This window comes from Hippocampus comes, unplaced genomic scaffold (assembly GCF_001891065.2).
Source record: "Hippocampus comes isolate QL1 unplaced genomic scaffold, H_comes_QL1_v1.1 scaffold246, whole genome shotgun sequence".
Classification (NCBI taxonomy): Eukaryota; Metazoa; Chordata; class Actinopteri; order Syngnathiformes; family Syngnathidae; genus Hippocampus; species Hippocampus comes.
Window position 1 is genome coordinate 9,229 of NW_017806220.1, and position 18,493 is coordinate 27,721.

Sequence of the window (18,493 nt, forward strand, 5' to 3'; positions counted from 1 at the left end):
GAGACATATTTACAATGTAAAAAGACTCACAGAAACTGAGAGATGATTGCGGATTATATCATTGAGCTTGGCACAGTGTGGCCTAGCCACATGGATTCCAGTGAGCAAACACCCTGGCACGCTGTCGGTATTTAGAATTTTCTCATCAGTGTTATTTGACAATTTTCGGAAGCCCTTTGGCACATCAGGTGTATCCTGCACTCTTAGAAGAACAAGCCAGGAGCGCTCCTCATTTTTGTCAGGCGGGTGTCATGTGACCTGACTTCTCCGGATCGGTTTTCATAAGCGCGATCACACTGGCACGGAAACGTGAGACCAGATCTGAGTCGAATCCAGAAGAAAAGAGAAACATGGCAGCAGATGGGAATGTTGGACTTTAATCGGGGGGGTGTTTAAATAGGGCAAAGGCTGCTGTCTGCAGCGATGTCATGACGAGGTCACATACAGCGCAGACATACTTATCTTGCACCGACAGAGTAATCAGCATTCATTTAGATACAGGATCAAATTATGACAAGCATGCTGTAAATTGAGATACAACTGGTAGTAAGCCTGTATTAAAAAAAAAAAAAAAAGCAATCTAATGCGTACATAATAAACATTCAGCAGCCACTAGATTCGAAAGACCTGCACCCTTCAATGGGCTCCGATACAATTCTGACCATGTCCAAACGCTTATAATACACATTCAAACATGGCTTGCGTGGAAGCAGAAGAATACAAAAAGAGACTTTGAACAAAACCAAGGGATTGGAAACAAACTACCCTGCAAAGTCTACTTTGAATTTAACTGAGACAAGACATCCAAATGCCTCCAGCCCAGGGTTATAATAGTTCAGATTTTTTTTTTTTTATTTGACTTTGACTTTCAGTTGGTTTGAATTAGTTTTCAGAGCAAGTTTGTTCGTTTAAATTTTTTTAGCCCAAAAATGGGTCATTTTTGTTTAGTTTTGCTTAATTTTAGTATTAGATTATTTATTTATTTGTTTAACTTTTTAATACAATAGCGGGCAAAAGTTTGGTCAGGCCTTGAAATTCACATGGTCTCCAACACATGAAGAGGTGAAGAAATCCGAGCTATTAGCTCTTGCTAATGCACAGCTGCCAAGTGCAAGTCATTCCGAGTTATGAAATATCATTTGCTGTAATTATACTATAGTTTTGTATTTGTAAGATGTATTTTCAAATAGTTGTAGTTTTTTTTATGTAATTTCTATTTCATTTCATGGACAAAAATGCTTTTACAATTTTAGATTGAAAATTTTTCGTGAGTTTTCATGAACGGTAGGTCACTTGCAAGTGACGCCACTGCCACGTTTTATTCTTATTTTATGTGGCTCACCATCGTGGGTGGATCGCCGTCGAATGTTTAACAATTTGACTGCATAACATGCGTCTTGAAATGTTGCACTCTTTGCTCCGTTATTGGGATGCTTCTTTCGGATTCCGAAGCTATTTTTTGCCGGTGACGCTCAACTACTGTGATGCAGGAAATGACACATAATTTAAGGTACGTAAGACTCCATTTGAAACTCTGCAAAGGAGTGCCACGACTGGTTAAAAACTGAAGCGTGCGGGGGTTCTTTTGGTTTTGAATCATCAGCGTCGACAACGGTGCTTACGTAAAAGTTTGGGTCGCCGGTGAAGGTGGATGTGACCGGCAAGCTACCGCTGTGGCAAGCAAAAAGTTCAGGACTGACGCTGTGACTGCTTTGACGGTAGAAGTCGTCGATTGAGGAGTCAACCGCAGGAGTCAAGTGTTGAACCAGGAGATTGTTGCGCCAGGCCTTTGAAAACTTCCGATGGACTTTCATGTGAGCGTTTCGGGACTTGACCTTGTTGAACATTCTGGAGCAAACAGAGAAAATGATTACCGGATCACAACAAGGCATCCAAAAAAAAAAAAAAAAAAAAGAACAAGGTTGACCCACTTGCCGCACTTTGTGCAAGGGAAGGAGCCGGCCAACGGGAGCCCAGGGCACACCTCCTCCGGTCCAGACTGCTTTTCCGCTGGCGGGGAGGCGGCAATGTCCTGCATAAGATAGCACCAGCCTTGATTTAGGCCCGACCACGGTGATTATTGTTCACAAAAACGAACAAAATAACTAAAGCTAAAATGGAAAGAAAGAGCATTTTGGCGAAACGAAATAAAATAATAACAAAAATGCATTTATGAAAAAATAAAAACTAACTGAAACTACAAAAAAAAAAAAATCCAATATTTGCTGATTTTTCTCTCAGCTGTGACAAATACTAAATGATGTCCCTGTAATTCATATCTTTGGTGTTGCAACCATTAAGGGACCAAAAAATAAAGTCATTTTACTCATTGTGGATTGTTTTTCATTCATTAATAATTTTTTAATATATTTTTTAATTTTTATTATTATTAATATTAACATTTTAATATGCTTATATCTATATTTGATCATTTATATTTATTTATATACTTTTTGTTCTTCTACTTCTCCCTTTCATAATTTTGCTGCTGTTAATTGGGAATTTCTCCATTGTGAGACAAATAAAGGTTGTCTTATCTTATTTTATCTTAATTTGCCAAAATATCGAAATCGGCATCAGCCTTTATGAGTCGGGCCCTAGCCGTAATTCAGCATCAATTCTGACACTTAAGTACTCACAACAAGAGTGATCTTGTGTCGCTCCGACTCCCCTCCCTTCTCATCGTGACTCTTCAGCTTTGTATATTTGTGCCGCTTCGCTTGGCTTTTGTTGACGAGGTAATAAAACTCCACACACTGGTTCACCGTTTTCGTCTTCACCTGCAACACACAAAAGCTGTCCAAGTGTGCAACGTGCAAGAAAACGTCCATTCTTAAACAGCTTGCTTGATGACACTTTCTTTGGCACCGTGACTGAATAGTGAAGCATGAATATGCAGGGGGAGGGGGGTTATACCTTTTTGTGTATGAGCGAGAAGTTTTTTCCATGAGTTTTCAGGGCTTCGTTGAAGGTTCTCTTTTCACTCTCGGTCCAAACGTCACTACCTGAACGAGGAGATGACAAATGGGGAATTGTAAGAGTGAAACACAACAAGGGGAAAGGTGGTGGGGAGGTGGGGGGTTGGGGCACAAAGACCGCCTTTGTACACACAGTGGGAAACAGGCTCTCCTTTGCCGACTAATTAGTTGTTTTAAAGCCCAATGTCACTTGCTGTGGGGAGGGTCTATGCATACAGAATGTGTCGGTGGAGGTTAAAGGTTACCGGCATAATGGTAGTCTTCTGTAGGTGATGTCCCTGTTAGCAGGAGCATCTCCAGCGCCGCCTGCATGGGAGAGCAGCTGAGCCGAGAGACATGCAATGACCGACATGCGAAAAGACACAGACTGCACCTACCATGATGTTGGTCTGACAGGCGTGCAGAGAGTGCAGGGCCAGCTCGATGTTGCTGCCCCCTCCTGGAAAGCAACTGGAGCTGCTCAGCAGCAGCAGCTTTTCCACTGAGCGCGCACAAAAAGATGCTTTGTGTCGTAAACCGAGCGAATATTCAGACTATTCCAACTCGGGCGACTGTTCACCTTGCTCCTGTATCTTGCGGCTCTCTGTGATCGCCTCGCATGACTTCCACAGAGACTGTTCCCGACTCAGTTTTTCCCCGCTCTCGCCGAAGCTCAGCGCGGGGACCTCCGCCTGGAAATCACTGCCGATATTGATCATTCTGAGGAGAAAGAAGACCATTTGTCAAACGTCTCAAAATAAAAACAATGATACAAACATGAGTCCAGGAAAAGAAAAATTGAGAATGAATAAAGGCAAAGCAAGAGAAGTGGCACATTGTGCTGCTCATTCTGGTGCGCACCTCTTCGTCACCAGATAGGACAAACACACGGGTTTTTTGTACAGTCGCTCTTCACAGAGGATAATGAATATACGCCTTTCTTTCTTTTATTATTTTACAGATTTTACACACACATTTTCACCTTCTTGATTGCTGAATAGACTTACGCTTCCGCAGCTGGCGGATCCTTCTCTCTTGGCTGAATGGAGGAGAAGGAGGAATAAAGGCCTGTCCCTTCACGGGCCGGGTTGAGGAGGGGCCGAGGTGTATAGTGAGCTCTCCTTTCTTGGCTAGAGTGAAGTAGACTGGGAAATGGAGTTCCAGTGTAGGTTTGGGCTTTCTACAAGAAGAAGCAGATGGTGAGTGTGTTGCTGCCGGAAAAAAAAATTGTTGCCCAAAATGGGCTGCGACTTGGTTACCCAATGGGAAGAAACACTTCCAGTCGCCTGACTAGGTGCTGCATGACTCGGGTTTCTGCGTGATTTGAGAGAGGACTTTCCAAGTGAGAGCAGCTGTTCTGTAAATTGTATGAAAAGATGGAAGACACTTTTTTTTTTTTTTTTTTTTTAGGGCGAAGGCTAAACTAGCTAGCTAGTAGGGCTGGGCAATTATGAGAAAAATAATAGTCACAGTTATTTTGAGATTGAAAACACGATGAATATACATGATTATTCATTGATTTCAAAATGTAGTGTTCATTAAACTACCGAAACTCCAAAAAAAATAATAACTTGAAAAAGAATCCAAAAATAAAAATAACGGAATTTCACTGGAATGAAAATGCATCATCAATGAAATTAATAGCATTTTTTATCTACAGCTTTATTAATACAATTTTAATTTTTTTTTTTTTTTTTTTTTTTTTTTTTTTTTACAGATTAAGAAGAATATATGCCGTTGAGTATTTTTATATTACTTCTCAGTATGTGTTCCTCCAGTTTTTGTGCGTGACTAATTTTTGTTTGAAGGAATATTACTCCTGGAGATCTATGCTAATTCTCTCTTAGCTGTTCAATGGGATTTTACATTGGGTGCTAGCATTAGCACTGGCGATTTTTTCAATATAAAAATGATGTCTTGTATTCAAATATGTAATTTGTGAAATTCTTTTTGTTGTGTGATCAGTTTTACAGTAAATTCCAAGTGGGGGTCATTAATCGTTTTTCTTTGATTACATTTCAATTAATTGTTCAACCCTGCTAGCTCGCTAACTGCACGGTAGAGTGGGAAAACAGATTATGTGTCCACAATTCAAAAATCTTTTCACATCTCCAGCAGGAACACGTCTGTCAACCGATCGTACCTCTGATGTTGTGCGAGGCTGTCAGGTTGCCCTGCGCTGTCCCGTCCGACCCGGCGGGTAACGTCCACATCATCCCCGAGGAGTTGCGCGACGGCAGTGGCTGCGGGTTGGAAACAAAAAAGTGGAGCGGCCAGTTGTCGTCTCCTCCCTGCGAATGCGACTGGCTGCACGTCATGGCTGGTGAGTGAGACGGGGCTGGCAAAGGCGTGAGAGGAGGACTGAGCACGGAGGATTCCAGGTGAGAGAACGGGAAGGGTGGCGCGGCGGACAAGCAGGTGTTGGGATTGAATAACTTCTCTGACCCAAAGTGCTCTCCTTTGGCCCCCCAAACGGGCCAATGACTCTCGAGGATGCTTCTGTGTGGTACAGTTTCTAGGACGGCGTCCGGTTTTTGGGTGGCTGGCACCTGGGGAGGATTCAGCGAGGGTAAAGTTTGAGGGAGCACTATTTGGCTCAGCGGAGTGGACTGGCACCAGGAAACCTCCGATAACGGGCTGGGGGTCTCGCCGCTCGACCCCAAATCCCAATTTTGGAACTCTCCGATACTCTGTCTCCATTTACTCAAAGCCGGATTAAAATTCTGAGCCGAGTTTACGTCCCAGTTACCGTTGTTGTAAAATCCCGCCTCCGCATCGTCGCAGCTTCTCTCTTTTTCGCCGCTCTCAAACCAATCGAAGGCAGTCGCGCTCCGTCTTGCAGAAAAGAAGGACGTCACATGGTTTTTCTCTTGGCTTGCAAACTGCTGGGGGAAGTCCTGGGGGGAGTCCACCGCAGGGAACGGGTGGAAGGAGGGTCTTTGGAGGTGGTGGGGATGGCGATTGGAAAATTCCTGAGTGGACCAAAAGTCATCCATTGTGGCTGCTTGCTTACTGCAACTAGGAGAGATGAGGAAAAAATGCAAATTTATGCTTTTTTATGAAGCATTTTAGCTGCGTTAATTAAAAAAAAAAAAAATTGGGTGTGATATGATATGTAATTTCCAAATGCAACTCTAACCCTTTCATGCACCCTAACATGACAATAACATGACAGGCTGTCCACTGTAGTAACCGCTGTCCTTGAAAGGGTTAAATACATTAATCATATCCTGCTGTGTTTACAGTGTGTTTTAAGAAACTTGCTGAAAGGGTGAACCGAGGCCCATGTATCGAACTTATTTGGGGATTTCATTTTCTTGCATTTTATTTTAAAAGCCACAGGGGTGGGGTTCAAGTCACAGTGATGGTTGGATAAAATGGTCGGGTTAAATTTTAGGAAGAACGTTTGATGTATAAACTGCGTTAAATATATCATGTGAGTGACTTGCTGTGGCGGCCCCTGACTGGGTGAAAATGTTGGTCGTAAAATTTATTATACTGAAAACCTCGTAGCCCGTTTCTTGGTAGGGTAATTTTTACCCCTTGTTGGATAAAAAATGTTGACACAATGTGCTGGGTATAAATAACCCAGCAGTGGCCCTGTGCCTTTTGGACCCAGCGCTGGGTTAGCTACGTCACCCAATTTGGGTTACTTTCGACCTGGCATTTTTAAGCGTGTACACACAACTTTTAAAAACTGAGAAACTTGCAGATTATGCATGACCAAAAATCTTCACAAACTGAAACTGAAAGGATAGTAAAATCCACCAAAGCACTTCATGGAGCTGATCACAAACAATTCAAGTTAAGCGAACAAGCAAGAACAAAAATAATACAACTTGTTTAGTGGTAATGAAGCATGAAGTCAGCAGACACCATTGGAAGACAGGACAGAAAGCGCAGAAGAGTGGAAAGACAAATTGCATGCAGTTCGGGTAGCCTTTTTCTGGTCGTTTGGGTTTTTACCAGTTTTCGGCGCTCATGTGTTGTGCAGGTTGTCCTCATTCTCTGCTGTCTTGTCTTTGACGGCCTATGTCGAGATTATCTTCTCTGCGCAAGCGGCCTCTTTTTTGTGCGTCACCTGAAAGTTTGCACACGCCCAAAATGATGAGTACAAACGCAGTGTCACGCAGAATTAAGACAAAAGGCGCACGCAGGCGCAGCTGCCGTATACACAGTAAACCGCACTCATTGCTGTCTCTTTCACACAAACACACTTAACACTTGAGACAGGTGTCAGAAGCGACTCGCGGTGTAGTGATGTTGCCGCTTTGCCTTTTCGTCGTCGTGGTAACCACATCCTGAGGAAACAAACACTGATGATCTCCCTCTTTTAGGCTATGTTTAACTCGACATGCCCCCCCCCCACCCACCCCACCCCGTTCTTTCCATCTCGTTGTCTTCCTTTACCACTTTTTCACACCAACTGTGCTTTGCTTTCTTCTTTTCTGTTACTGGCTGTTGTCACCTGCACTCATCTGGCACCGCGAGTAATGAATTGATCTCATTAAGCAACTGCCACTTGAATATGGAAAGAACGAATAATAACCGGATTGGGAGGCCACCTTACCTCTGAACGAGTTTTAATGAAAAGTCAACGGGTGAAACAGCACCACCTGCTGGACATGCGTATACGTCAGTAAACACCTGAAAAATAAAATAACCAACGACTGATAAACATGTAGATCGTCTTTTTTTTCTTCACTCTATCTCCCTAATTTATTGTAATTAAGTCAAGCATAAGTGTGTGGCTGAAACGTGGAAAGTCACATGGAGAACAAGGCCTGCTAAATGCTAATGTGCTAGCAATCACGTAGCAGGTAGCAAAAAACGAATCGTTAAATGCCGTGAAACATTACATTCAAGTGATTAACACGGCCTGAATACACTCAATGATTTGCAGACACCCAAAAAAATCTACATAGACGACGAAACGTAGATGTATTCATGTGCATCTTATATTGCCTACCTTTCGAGCAAGCTGGTGTAGAAGCGGTAATTAGAATTTAAAAATCACTCTTGTATTGCATGTGGAATTAGCTTTTAAGCTGACATTGAGATACAAATAGAGACAAAATTCACGTAACTAAACAAATTGATAGTTTTTATTTTGTACACTGACATTTGAATGTAATCGCATCCACTGAATGGTTTCCAACTAAAGCCATTCACAAACGAAGTAATTTTTCCCATTTACTAGTAGAAAAATTAGAGGAATCCATTCCATTGCCTCTACAAAGCTCACCATGTTATTGTTAAATTTTTTTTTCTAGCAACATTATGGCACTCTTTAATTTTGTATTTTATAAAAACAGAGTGGTAACATAATAAATGTAAAGAATTAAACAGAGTAAAGAATATATAGTGTGTTTGTGTTAGCATTAAGGTACAGTAGCATGGGTATTCCCGAAAGCAAAGTTGTTTGGTTCTTGTTGGGCACAAGTATGCGACGTAAAGTACCAAAAAATGTACCAAATTTACTTTTAAATTCTCAAAAAAAAAAAAAAAGCAGACAGACAAGTTGTGTTCCTCCTCTGCAAGAAAAGTCAGACCAAGTATGAGTTTAAAACATTTACTGCCACACCGAACTAACTAGGTGATGACAGACAGACAAGGTGTGTTCCTCCTCTGCAAGAATAGTCAGACCAAGTATGATTCACAAACGAAGTAATTTTTCCCATTTACTAGTAGAAAAATTAGAGGAATCCATTCCATTGCCTCTACAAAGCTCACCATGTTATTGTTAAATTTTTTTTTCTAGCAACATTATGGCACTCTTTAATTTTGTATTTTATAAAAACAGAGTGGTAACATAATAAATGTAAAGAATTAAACAGAGTAAAGAATATATAGTGTGTTTGTGTTAGCATTAAGGTACAGTAGCATGGGTATTCCCGAAAGCAAAGTTGTTTGGTTCTTGTTGGGCACAAGTATGCGACGTAAAGTACCAAAAAATGTACCAAATTTACTTTAAAATTCTAAAAAAAAAAAAAAAGCAGACAGACAAGTTGTGTTCCTCCTCTGCAAGAAAAGTCAGACCAAGTATGAGTTTAAAACATTTACTGCCACACCGAACTAACTAGGTGATGACAGACAGACAAGGTGTGTTCCTCCTCTGCAAGAATAGTCAGACCAAGTATGAGGTTAAAACATTTACTGCCACCAAACGAACTAGGTGATAATTCATCATCATCTTCTGATTAAAAAAATAATTTTACTCAAATTGTCAGATTAAGGTGCGAGTCAGAATGAGAGTCGGTCTCGGGTGTGCACGGAGGCGGCCAAGGCGACGAGTCGGGTTTGATTCATTTGTAACCTACAAAGTTCCCCTTTCGACACCACAGCGGCTCTGAATTAACAGTTCCCTCCAAATGTTCTGACATTTGAGAAGATGCTGTGAAGTTGAACACAAATACTGAATTTACTGTTGAACACATTTGTTTGTGTACTTTTGAAAGGTGATCTGCCACAAAGCAATGCATAAACATGTGGTGCATTCAGTTTGTCACACACGATAGGTAGACGCAAGTCAGTACAGAACTTTCGGTTTATTCCTTTCCGTTTGCGGACATTTCTTCAGGAACTCTTTAGTGTGAAAACAACATACATGATTCGCAGGCTAAAACTTTCAATCTGATATCCAAACAACAAAATGACTAAAAATTGCTTTAAAAAAATAATCCAAACAGCTCACAGAGAAATAGCCAAACAACAATAACGGAATGTTAAACTTTTGTAAACAATCTGCATTTTCACTGAGTGCATGTCTGAAACGTAGCCAGCTTTTGAAGAAATGCAAGTGGGACTGGCCAATGCGCAATAATTGAATAATTCATTCATCAAATTTAGTTGTGTGAAACCTGTCCAGACAAATGCTGTGAATCTTTCAAACAAGCCACCTTCTTTGTAAAACAACGGATTGAATCTAATGGTGACTTTCTTGCAACTGAGCGCCATCTTCAGCCCGTGTAGGGGAAATGCAGGAGGACACCTTGTCCAGGGCCCAGAGTGATTTTGTCCAAGTCGACTGTGGAGTCTGCCTCCATTTCTGGATCCGTGGACAACTTGACCGTAGCAGTTTTTGGTAACTCGATTCCTTCTGTAGGGGTAAAAAAAAAAATAATTGTCGTAAAGTGAATTCAGAGATTTGTTTGAAATGCATTAAACATTTCAATGATGATTGTCGATAATAATTCTAGAATATGCGCAAAGACGGACGGATGTTGTCTCATTTTTTCTGCTTTATGTTTCGGGTCGCAGCAAACCAGCTAAATGTCATCTTAATTGCCTTATAATTCCTTCTTACTTAACTCATTTATGACTCCTCAGCGCTGTGCTAATAACGAAAAGGGAACTAACATAATCTGTGCTGGTATCCTGTAGTTACAATGGTCCATGCGGTTGTGGAGCAGTTAGCCACATTAGCTTGCTAGCATCGGCAACATCTTATTATGCGGACATAACGCCATGTTGTTAGCAATTGTGCAGATTGAGAGTCATCTTAACCTAATAAGAATTGTTTGTCCTTGCAATTTCATGTAGGGACGCTGTGAAATTTCTGTTAATTATCTATGTATGTTATACTAAATTTATTTTTTCAGTCAAGTGAACTCCATGTGCTTCACATCATAAAAAAGTGCAACAGGTAAAAGCAGTTACAAACAAAAGAGTTAAAGGCAATAAAAAGGCAAGTAAAAAAAAAGTGTGAAAAGCAGGGTTTATAACCTGAATTTAAAAGCATTTACACATTATTGGTATGTTTTGAAACTATCAACTCACGTTGATCATAAAGCATACCAGCAAACCCGGAGACTACATTCATTACGGAAATTACGGTAGTACGCAATTGTGGCGTTAAATCCTCCACTGTAGCGCCCAACTAAGCGAGCGCCCCGTTGTTGACGGTGAGTGTACACACGCCAAGGAGAAAAACACAGGGGGAGCAAATAAATCAAAAACAGTCTAGCGTGGCTGAACTTGCCTGTCGACGCCAGCGTGAGCCGGAGCGTCTCTGAGGCTTCGCCCCAGTTGACCGCCGTGACAAATCTTTCGCTCTGGTCCCACAAGCGCAGGAATGCGAGTGAGGACGTGGAGGACTGGAGAGGGTAGTAGTCGCCGTGGAGGAGGGAGCGCTCTTTGCCTCGCAGGTCACTGAGGGATCTGAACCACGTCCTCACGGCGACGTATTCCTCGCGCTCGGCCTGCACGGGGGCAAAATGGGGCAGGTGTGAAAACTCAAAACGTCCAAACTTAGAAACACTCAGCTTCTTTGAGCGCTGACCTCTGTCGTCTCATTGACGTTGGCTCCTTCAGCCTTAGTGTCTTTCTCGAGGTCCCAAACCATTTTGGGAGGTTTTTCACCCTGATAGGGGTACAAACACATCGTTACACTGAGAGTGTTCCACATTATATCACAGGTAACTCATGCCTGTGCTACTTTGCAGGTTTGAAATAGTACTTGTGAACGTTCACTGACAAGGACTTTTCCTTTCATTCGTTTTTCTTTTTTTGAAAAGTCAAAATTTAAAATTGTGCGCCTTCATTGTAGCACCACGTTGTGCCGCAGCATTTGTTGTTGCTCCGTGTAGTAGCAGTTGCTTGCTTATATTACCATAAAAAGCAATGCTAATTTCCATTAGCCCCTGTATGGTGTTTCGCATTATGTTAGCCCTAAGCTAGCAATTTTGTGGGACGAAAGCGGGTCATGTAGAACATTTTCATGTTTAAACATAGAAGGGCTGATTTTATTTCACATCAGTGGAACAGTCAACTTTGACTGGGTGTGACAAGCAGCCCAGAACTAATTTAAGAAAGTCTGTTTTAAGAGGTTAAAAAGTGCTTAAAGTATTTAGCAAAGGTGAAAAAAAATAATGATTTGGTCTCTCTACAGCAGTGATTATCAACCTGGGTCCATTCATGGGGCAACATTATTTTTTAATCACTTGCAAAACAATTCAAAGCTCTTCCACTAGATGGCAGAAGGTAACATTACATAATCCTTGGCAGGATTTAATTTGTTTTGTTTGTTAGTATGCTGTGATGTTTTTCCTATGCAAAATATGTAACTTGTTTCGATGAAGCTTGGCAAACACTGCTCCATAGCACGGATTTTTATCTATTATGAGCAAGTCTGGAACATCCCCCAAAAAAACAAAGCAAAAAGCAAATCTTCAAATGGCCGTACCTGTATCTGAAGGCCAATCTCATCACCGTAGCTGAAGACCGGCGTTCCGGGCATGGTGAAGAGTAGCAGCTGGTAGAGGCGGATCAGCGCCCGAGACGCGGCCCGTTTGGATAGTTGTTCCCGCTGGGCGGCGCCCAGACCCCAGGCCAGACTTCTTTGCTCGGAGTGCAGGTCGTTCAGCATCTTGATACGCTCCGCACCTTTTTCGTGAACAATTGGCTGTCAATTGCAAAAAGTGGACGGAGGTGGCGAGCGTGCAGCGTTCACGACCTACCTTGACCTTTGGCGCTAAGCAGGTCCGACAGCACCAGATCAGCACCGGAGGTGTTGAGCAGCCGGGAGATCTCGACGGGTGAGACGCCTTTGGCCACGCCCATTAGCATCCTGGAAAAATGAGATCCAGTTCAGCCAAGACAAAAAAGGCTGTTGGTCATCACTACGAGTTTGCAATTAAGTTATTCATATTTTTTTTGGTGTACTCGATGTAATAAATTTAAGAACCAGCCGACTTTTTAGGCCATTGTGTAAAAATCCCTCTCCAGCGGGGTAAACAAGGGCTCACTTTGAAGCCGCTGGCTGAACCCAGTCTGTCTCTCGGTAACCCTCCCCTACAACGCTGGAATGTTTTTCATTCCACGCTGCGCCACAGCGTCTACCTGCCAAACGTAAACTTTCTCATATGCCCTGGAAATCATCTCAAATCCCATCTTCCTGCGTATTCAAAAGTAAATCTAAAACGCCTACTCAAACCGTTTACTTTGCGGCAAAGCGCTGTTACTTTTTGTTGGCGTCGTCCTCGGTGTCATTGCCCTTAACCACGGCCAGCAAACGAGATAAGTCAGAAGAGTTGGAGACCGTGGCGAGGTCGGAGACCTTGATGCCATCGACGCCCAGATTGAGCCAGTGCTCCGCCGCCATCTGCAAGGCAAGACGTGGGAGACGTTAAGCTGCCGTGAAATACCAAGAGGAGTTTGTTTGTGTGGACTGCGTAGCCGTGAGTGGGTTCTACCTGGACGCTGTCCATCACGTCGTTGAGGTCGCTGCTGCTGAACCACGGGGAGGCTCCCCGGTAGTTTGGAGTCAAGTCAAGCACCACAGAAATACCTAAAATCAGAAGGAGCGCTCTCAAATTCACATGAAATTAGCGACGCTTCCCTAACGACACCGGTGCCGATCAAGATTAGCGTCAATAAAAATTGACAAAAAAACAAATTACAATTGGAAAAAAACAAATGAAAACCAAAGGTACTGAAACTACAACTTATATCAGTAAAAGTCACTAAAACTGTAACTTGCAAAAATGGCATTTGATTTCATCTGCGACAATAATTTTGAAGTAATTTATTTTGGTATTGCTGTACGTCGGTACAGAAGAAGGAAGGTCGGTTTGAGAGTTGTCATTGGCTTTAAGACACAAGAAATAAAGACCCTTTTTTGTTCATCTTGCACTTGAGAAATACTCCATGCATTAAAAAATAAAACTAATACTAAAACGAACAAAGACGAAACTACTATTAAGCATTTTTTTAATACAAACTGATTAAAACTAACAAACCTGCTCTAAAAACTCATTAAAACTGAGCTGAAAAGCGAAATGAAAACCAACTACATTGAAAAATCCAAAACTATTCCAACCCTGGTTCGAGACCTGATACCACTTTACCACCTTGTCATGTACAACACAACAGAAGCAACACGTCTACCCCCTCCGTAAATGAAATAGGATTATTTTCTGTGTTTAACAAGTGTTCTGACTGAACAACAATACTGTATTTGATTCAAATATCAGCCGTCATGTTTTTTGGGGTCTTTTTCGGTCACAACCCAAGGTGTAAGAAAAAGGCGCCAAAGCCCTGATAAATCGGAAATGGGCAAGTTGTGTCAGGGAAGAATGTCTTATTTTTGTTTTGTTTTTTTGTAGATAGATTGTAAAATTTGATTTTGCAAAAAGGATTTTAAAGCAGTTTGGGATTATCCATTTTGGTACCTTTGAAACTATGACTAAAGCCAATTTGAATCATTTTAAAATGGGATGTCGATTCCTTGTGGTGCTCCACAGTTGTGACGAGCGACGTTTGACCCGATTGTTAATCAGCACATGAAACATGGCTGAGCACCCACCTTTCTTGTGGGCCTTTTCCAGCACAGTGATCAGGTCTTTCTCACTTCCCTGAGTCGGGTCGATCCGTTTCAGGTCGAGAGTGCTCGGCTGGTCGGTCTGCACGGTGTGAAGAGGGCCGAGAACCAAACCTTTCACCTTCAGCTGATTGACGTTGTCCAGCTTTTTCTCAATACCTGCACGAGCAGAAGAGGAGAGGGAATGTTGGCACGTTAAGAAGGTCACTTGTGTTGACACGAGGCGGAAAGATGTGAACAATTCCGCCTTGCCGTCTGGCGACCACGTGAGCACAAAAAGATCTTTCATGGGGGAACAAGTCACATGCGGGGTGGTGCTTGGACTCTTGCCAAAGATCAGTCGGGAACGGCCGGGCCTCCCTCCAGCAACATAATAAAAAGAACAAGTCACATGCGGGGTGGTGCTTGGACTCCTGCCAAAGATCGGTCGGAACGGCCGGGCCTCCCTCCAGCAACATAATAAAAGTCCCCCACCTCTGAAAGGAGGACCCAAGGGTGGAAATCAAAGTGCTGAGCCGAGCTAAAGCTGTAAAATAGCAGAAGTCTAACCGAATAGCTGCTAGCCACGCATAAAAAAACGCCCGAGTTGCTTAACCTTCAGCTGATATCAGAGCTCATGATACTAAAGAAATGACTCAGGCGTTTTAGTGTCTGTGAGACCTTTAGACACCGCATGTGTCAGCAATTTAGTATGAAGCCAGCCTGTGACAACTGGAGCCTTCTCCCAGGACACGTGCGGTCTTTAGCTATTTTGAGGAAGTTATCTAGGGTCAATGTGGTGCCTCGCAATCTTAATGTTGAGTCACAACGCAAAATATACAGCACCTGCCAATCCTTCAGAGAAAGCCTCGGCGTCGGAGATCTGGTAAAGGGGTCCGTGGTTCCACCACCTCATTTCTGGGATGGGTTTGCAACGCGGTGCCTGGACGATGATGGCGATGGCTCCGGCCAGCATGCCCAACCAGCCCAGCCAGAAGAGGATCAGCAGCACCCAGCGAGTCCTCACCCATCTAAAAAAAAAAAAAAAAAAGGAAACGTCAAGGGTGCAGCGTGAACTGACTAGATTAACATTTTGCTGTTGAAATATGCAATGTTGAATTCTCTTTTGTTTGACATATCAGTTTGATAGTAAACTTTAAACAGGGAGTTACCAGTATAAGTAAACAGCTTGAAGCAAGAACACTTTGTAATACTTTAAGAAATGCGTTTTAATAAAAAACGTCTATCTGATGAACTTTCGCCGATTATGTGTGGGTCTGTAACGTACCCCCGGCTGTTTAGACTATGAACACTCAGAGGGGATCGAGCCTTTTCCGTTGCTGGTCCCTCTCTTTGGAATGACCTCCCACTGAACATTCGGCAAGCCTCCTCGCTGCCCATCTTTAAATCTCAAAACTCATTTGTATTCTTTGGCATTTGACTCGGCATGACAGAGAGTTGATCTTAGTTTTACTGATTTGTGGTTTCCACTGTCTTCATTTCTTAATTTCTTGTTTTATTGTTGTGTATATGATATTTGCTCCATGTACAGCACTTTGTATACAGCGATGGCTGTTTTAAAGTGCTCAAGAAATACAGTTGAGTTGAGACTCTTACCCTGGAGTGCCAGCCACCTTCATGAGTTCTTCTTTGGACAGGCCTGTGAAAGCCACTTCATCCTCAGGAATCTTCACCTTGACGCTGCCATTTTTCTCACTGCTGCCCGCCTGCCCATCGGCTGCTATGGGCTGCTTCTCAGTGTCCAGCTCACTGAGCTCCACATCCTTCATGTCTACGTCAGAGTTCATCTTTATTGTACAGTGCTGAGGGAAAACATTCACAGAGTGGATGTTGTTAAGGCAAAATGACTTTGCTTTAACTTCAGGGGTCATATTGGACAAAACTTGACTTTGGATGGAACCAGAGATGAAATATCAGTGGATAATAGAAATGTTTAAAATCCTCTATAATGGCCTTTGGACCAAGTATTAAGATGTTATAAAATGTTACTTTAACAGCGTTTAGAGCAAAAGTTTTTCAAATTCTAAAAATCCGATGGCTTTTAGAGCCAGTATAGCGTTTGAGTCATTCAAAAAATAATCCAATTTCATGGCCTTTTGTGAATTTGTTGTCGCTTTTTTTAAGACGCTACAGCTTCAATGCTCTCTACTTTCCTACTTAGAGGCTCCTTTTCGATAATAAATCTGTTTTAACCTGTGCGTCGCAGACAATTAGTAATTGTCTGATGTAATTGTTTGTGAACGTTGCACGAGGCCAAGTTGCTAGCTAGCGTGCAAACCAGCCAATGGTTGAATAAAAAAATATATATATTAAAATGTTTGTAACAATTGCGTCGAATGGACAGCCCGATTACTCATTGAGGGGGCAGTTTTTCCCGATAAATAAAATGTCCCCCTACTTTTAACACGTTAACAAAGAATGACGCAACTGACACGTCATCAAGACACGTGTTCGTTTATAGGAAAGTGTTGGTAAAAACTGGTAATAAAATGATTGTATTTACCTGCGTTGTGTAAATGATGAACCCGTAGCTGTACTTTGCCGATCCTTTCCAGGCAGTTTGTAATCTGATGAGGTAAGAAGCTCAGTGTGTTTATGTAGCTGCCCTAGAAAGACGCGAGCGAGCCCTCCTCCCGTCGTTTCTGTGGGTGGCGACTCGCTCTTCCTAGAAAACAAGTACACACGACGCCCTATAAAAATTATTTCGAGCAGATTAGCACAATTTCATTTAAAACGGATACGCTGTATCAGTAGTTGCTACTACGTACTAGTTTGTCCTGCGTGTCCGTTGATCCGGTTTGAGAAAAGCCGGAAAAACTGGTTTCGTCGGAAGGATTCGCGCTCGTACTAAAGCAAACACTGTTAAGAGCTTGGTCAACAACTTGTGACGCAATCAAACGTTTCAATTGAACTTGTGACGAAGTCAATCCAAATATAATCACTTTCATTCAACTGTTTGATTGGATCACCGGTTGAAGTTTGAAAAGCACCGCAGAGTGAACAATATGCAAGTAATGACATTGAAATGATTAACATTGACCCAAGTGTAGTTCTGGGAAAAGGTCCAATAGAAATGACATGTGATGTACCGCTGTCGTGTATTCTTGGCATTGAACTCGACGGGGGGCGTATAGACGTATTAAACTCAAAACACAGATGGCCAGAATTAAGGCCAGAGAATGTCTTTAATCTGTGTATTTTTTCGAAGGTTTTTATCTTATTTTGTAGTGGACATATAACGTGTTTGGGGCTTCTGGTTTCATTGCAGTATCGGTTTGTAAGTTGACTGGGGTTCAACCGATTAGTCGACAAATATACTTTACTACTTTGTCTCGATGATTAAACACCACCTATGACAAATAAAGTTCTTGTTAGCACACGGTTGTCTGTGCATTATTAGACATAACATTTTGGCTACTTCATGTTGCCAGTTCGAAGGTACCGCCGCTATGAATCTTTAAGCTAATGGCGCTCGGAATAGCCAAAGCTAATTCTGCTAACCACGATGGTGACGATACTCACCCACCGTCTTCTTATTCATTGCCCTGGCAAATTGGAAAATCCTCTCTACAGACTCCTGCTATTTACATCAACTACAATTTTACTACAGTGTAATGGTGAAATGGATATTAACTCCTTTTTTTCTGTGCCTATGCATTGGAATATGTCTTCACATGAAACCAATTCATCGATGTTCATCACCAAACCCTAGGGAGTAGTGATCTTTAAGCTTTAATTCAGTCATCAGGAACATGATGTGTACTGATGTCATTAAAAAAAAAAAATCAAACACATGTGACTTGGACATGACAGGAGAAGCCAAATACACGTGCCACCTGTTGCTGTTTTTAACTAGCACCCGTGTTTGTGTGCGCCTGGCTGAGTTTCTGTAACAGAGATGTTGACCGAGTACACATAAGCCGCCCTGCCGAAAACTACTTTTTTTTTTCACAATTCTCAGCATCTTTGTAGGGCGATAAAAGATATCAGGAAGAGAACAGATCAACCAGGAGACGAGGTGGCGCTCAAGGAAAGAGTGGAAGGGCAGGGGGCGAATCAATATGTTTTGGAATTTGCGAACTAGGTGAATGAAGGAAAAATATTTTTCAGCATAAAGCTTGCAAAAATCAATTTCATGACAATAACAACGGCAAGAATAAGCCTTTAAAAGGTTATTTCAGATGTGTGGGTGCGTACGAAGTGAATCTGAAGGACC

At 42.2% G+C, this 18,493-nt stretch overlaps 2 protein-coding genes across 6 annotated transcripts; both read right to left on the reverse strand.

Moving 5' to 3' along the window:
• Window positions 1-355: 355 nt before the first annotated feature.
• Window positions 356-7,325, reverse strand: LOC109507055 (uncharacterized). Of its 2 annotated transcripts, none has more exons than XM_019856205.1 (12): window positions 6,924-7,325; window positions 5,101-5,975; window positions 4,217-4,314; window positions 3,965-4,137; window positions 3,538-3,677; window positions 3,356-3,459; window positions 3,224-3,284; window positions 2,917-3,005; window positions 2,640-2,780; window positions 1,932-2,032; window positions 1,458-1,848; window positions 356-731 (listed from the first exon to the last, which is right to left on the reverse strand). In XM_019856205.1, exons 1-11 carry the CDS (start codon window positions 6,938-6,940, stop codon window positions 1,506-1,508), a joined length of 2,142 nt encoding a protein of 713 aa, XP_019711764.1. In that variant the 5' UTR covers window positions 6,941-7,325; the 3' UTR covers window positions 356-731; window positions 1,458-1,505. The 2 variants fall into 2 exon arrangements, with proteins under 2 accessions (XP_019711764.1, XP_019711763.1); XM_019856204.1 differs by having other exon boundaries at window positions 356-735; window positions 1,462-1,848; window positions 6,924-7,324.
• A 2,161-nt stretch (window positions 7,326-9,486) lies between these two features.
• On the reverse strand, window positions 9,487-17,176 carry slc3a2a (solute carrier family 3 member 2a). Of its 4 annotated transcripts, none has more exons than XM_019856128.1 (12): window positions 17,046-17,176; window positions 16,781-16,942; window positions 15,874-16,079; window positions 15,103-15,287; window positions 14,263-14,436; window positions 13,151-13,245; window positions 12,920-13,059; window positions 12,416-12,525; window positions 12,142-12,341; window positions 11,239-11,319; window positions 10,848-11,158; window positions 10,196-10,808 (listed from the first exon to the last, which is right to left on the reverse strand). In XM_019856128.1, the coding sequence occupies exons 3-12, from the start codon at window positions 16,062-16,064 to the stop codon at window positions 10,742-10,744; spliced, it is 1,554 nt and encodes a 517-aa protein (XP_019711687.1). In that variant the 5' UTR covers window positions 16,065-16,079; window positions 16,781-16,942; window positions 17,046-17,176; the 3' UTR covers window positions 10,196-10,741. The 4 variants fall into 4 exon arrangements, with proteins under 4 accessions (XP_019711688.1, XP_019711687.1, XP_019711686.1 ...); XM_019856127.1 differs by having other exon boundaries at window positions 16,781-16,967; XM_019856129.1 differs by lacking the exons at window positions 10,196-10,808; window positions 17,046-17,176 and adding an exon at window positions 9,487-10,056 and having other exon boundaries at window positions 10,939-11,158; window positions 16,781-17,032.
• Window positions 17,177-18,493: the final 1,317 nt, after the last annotated feature.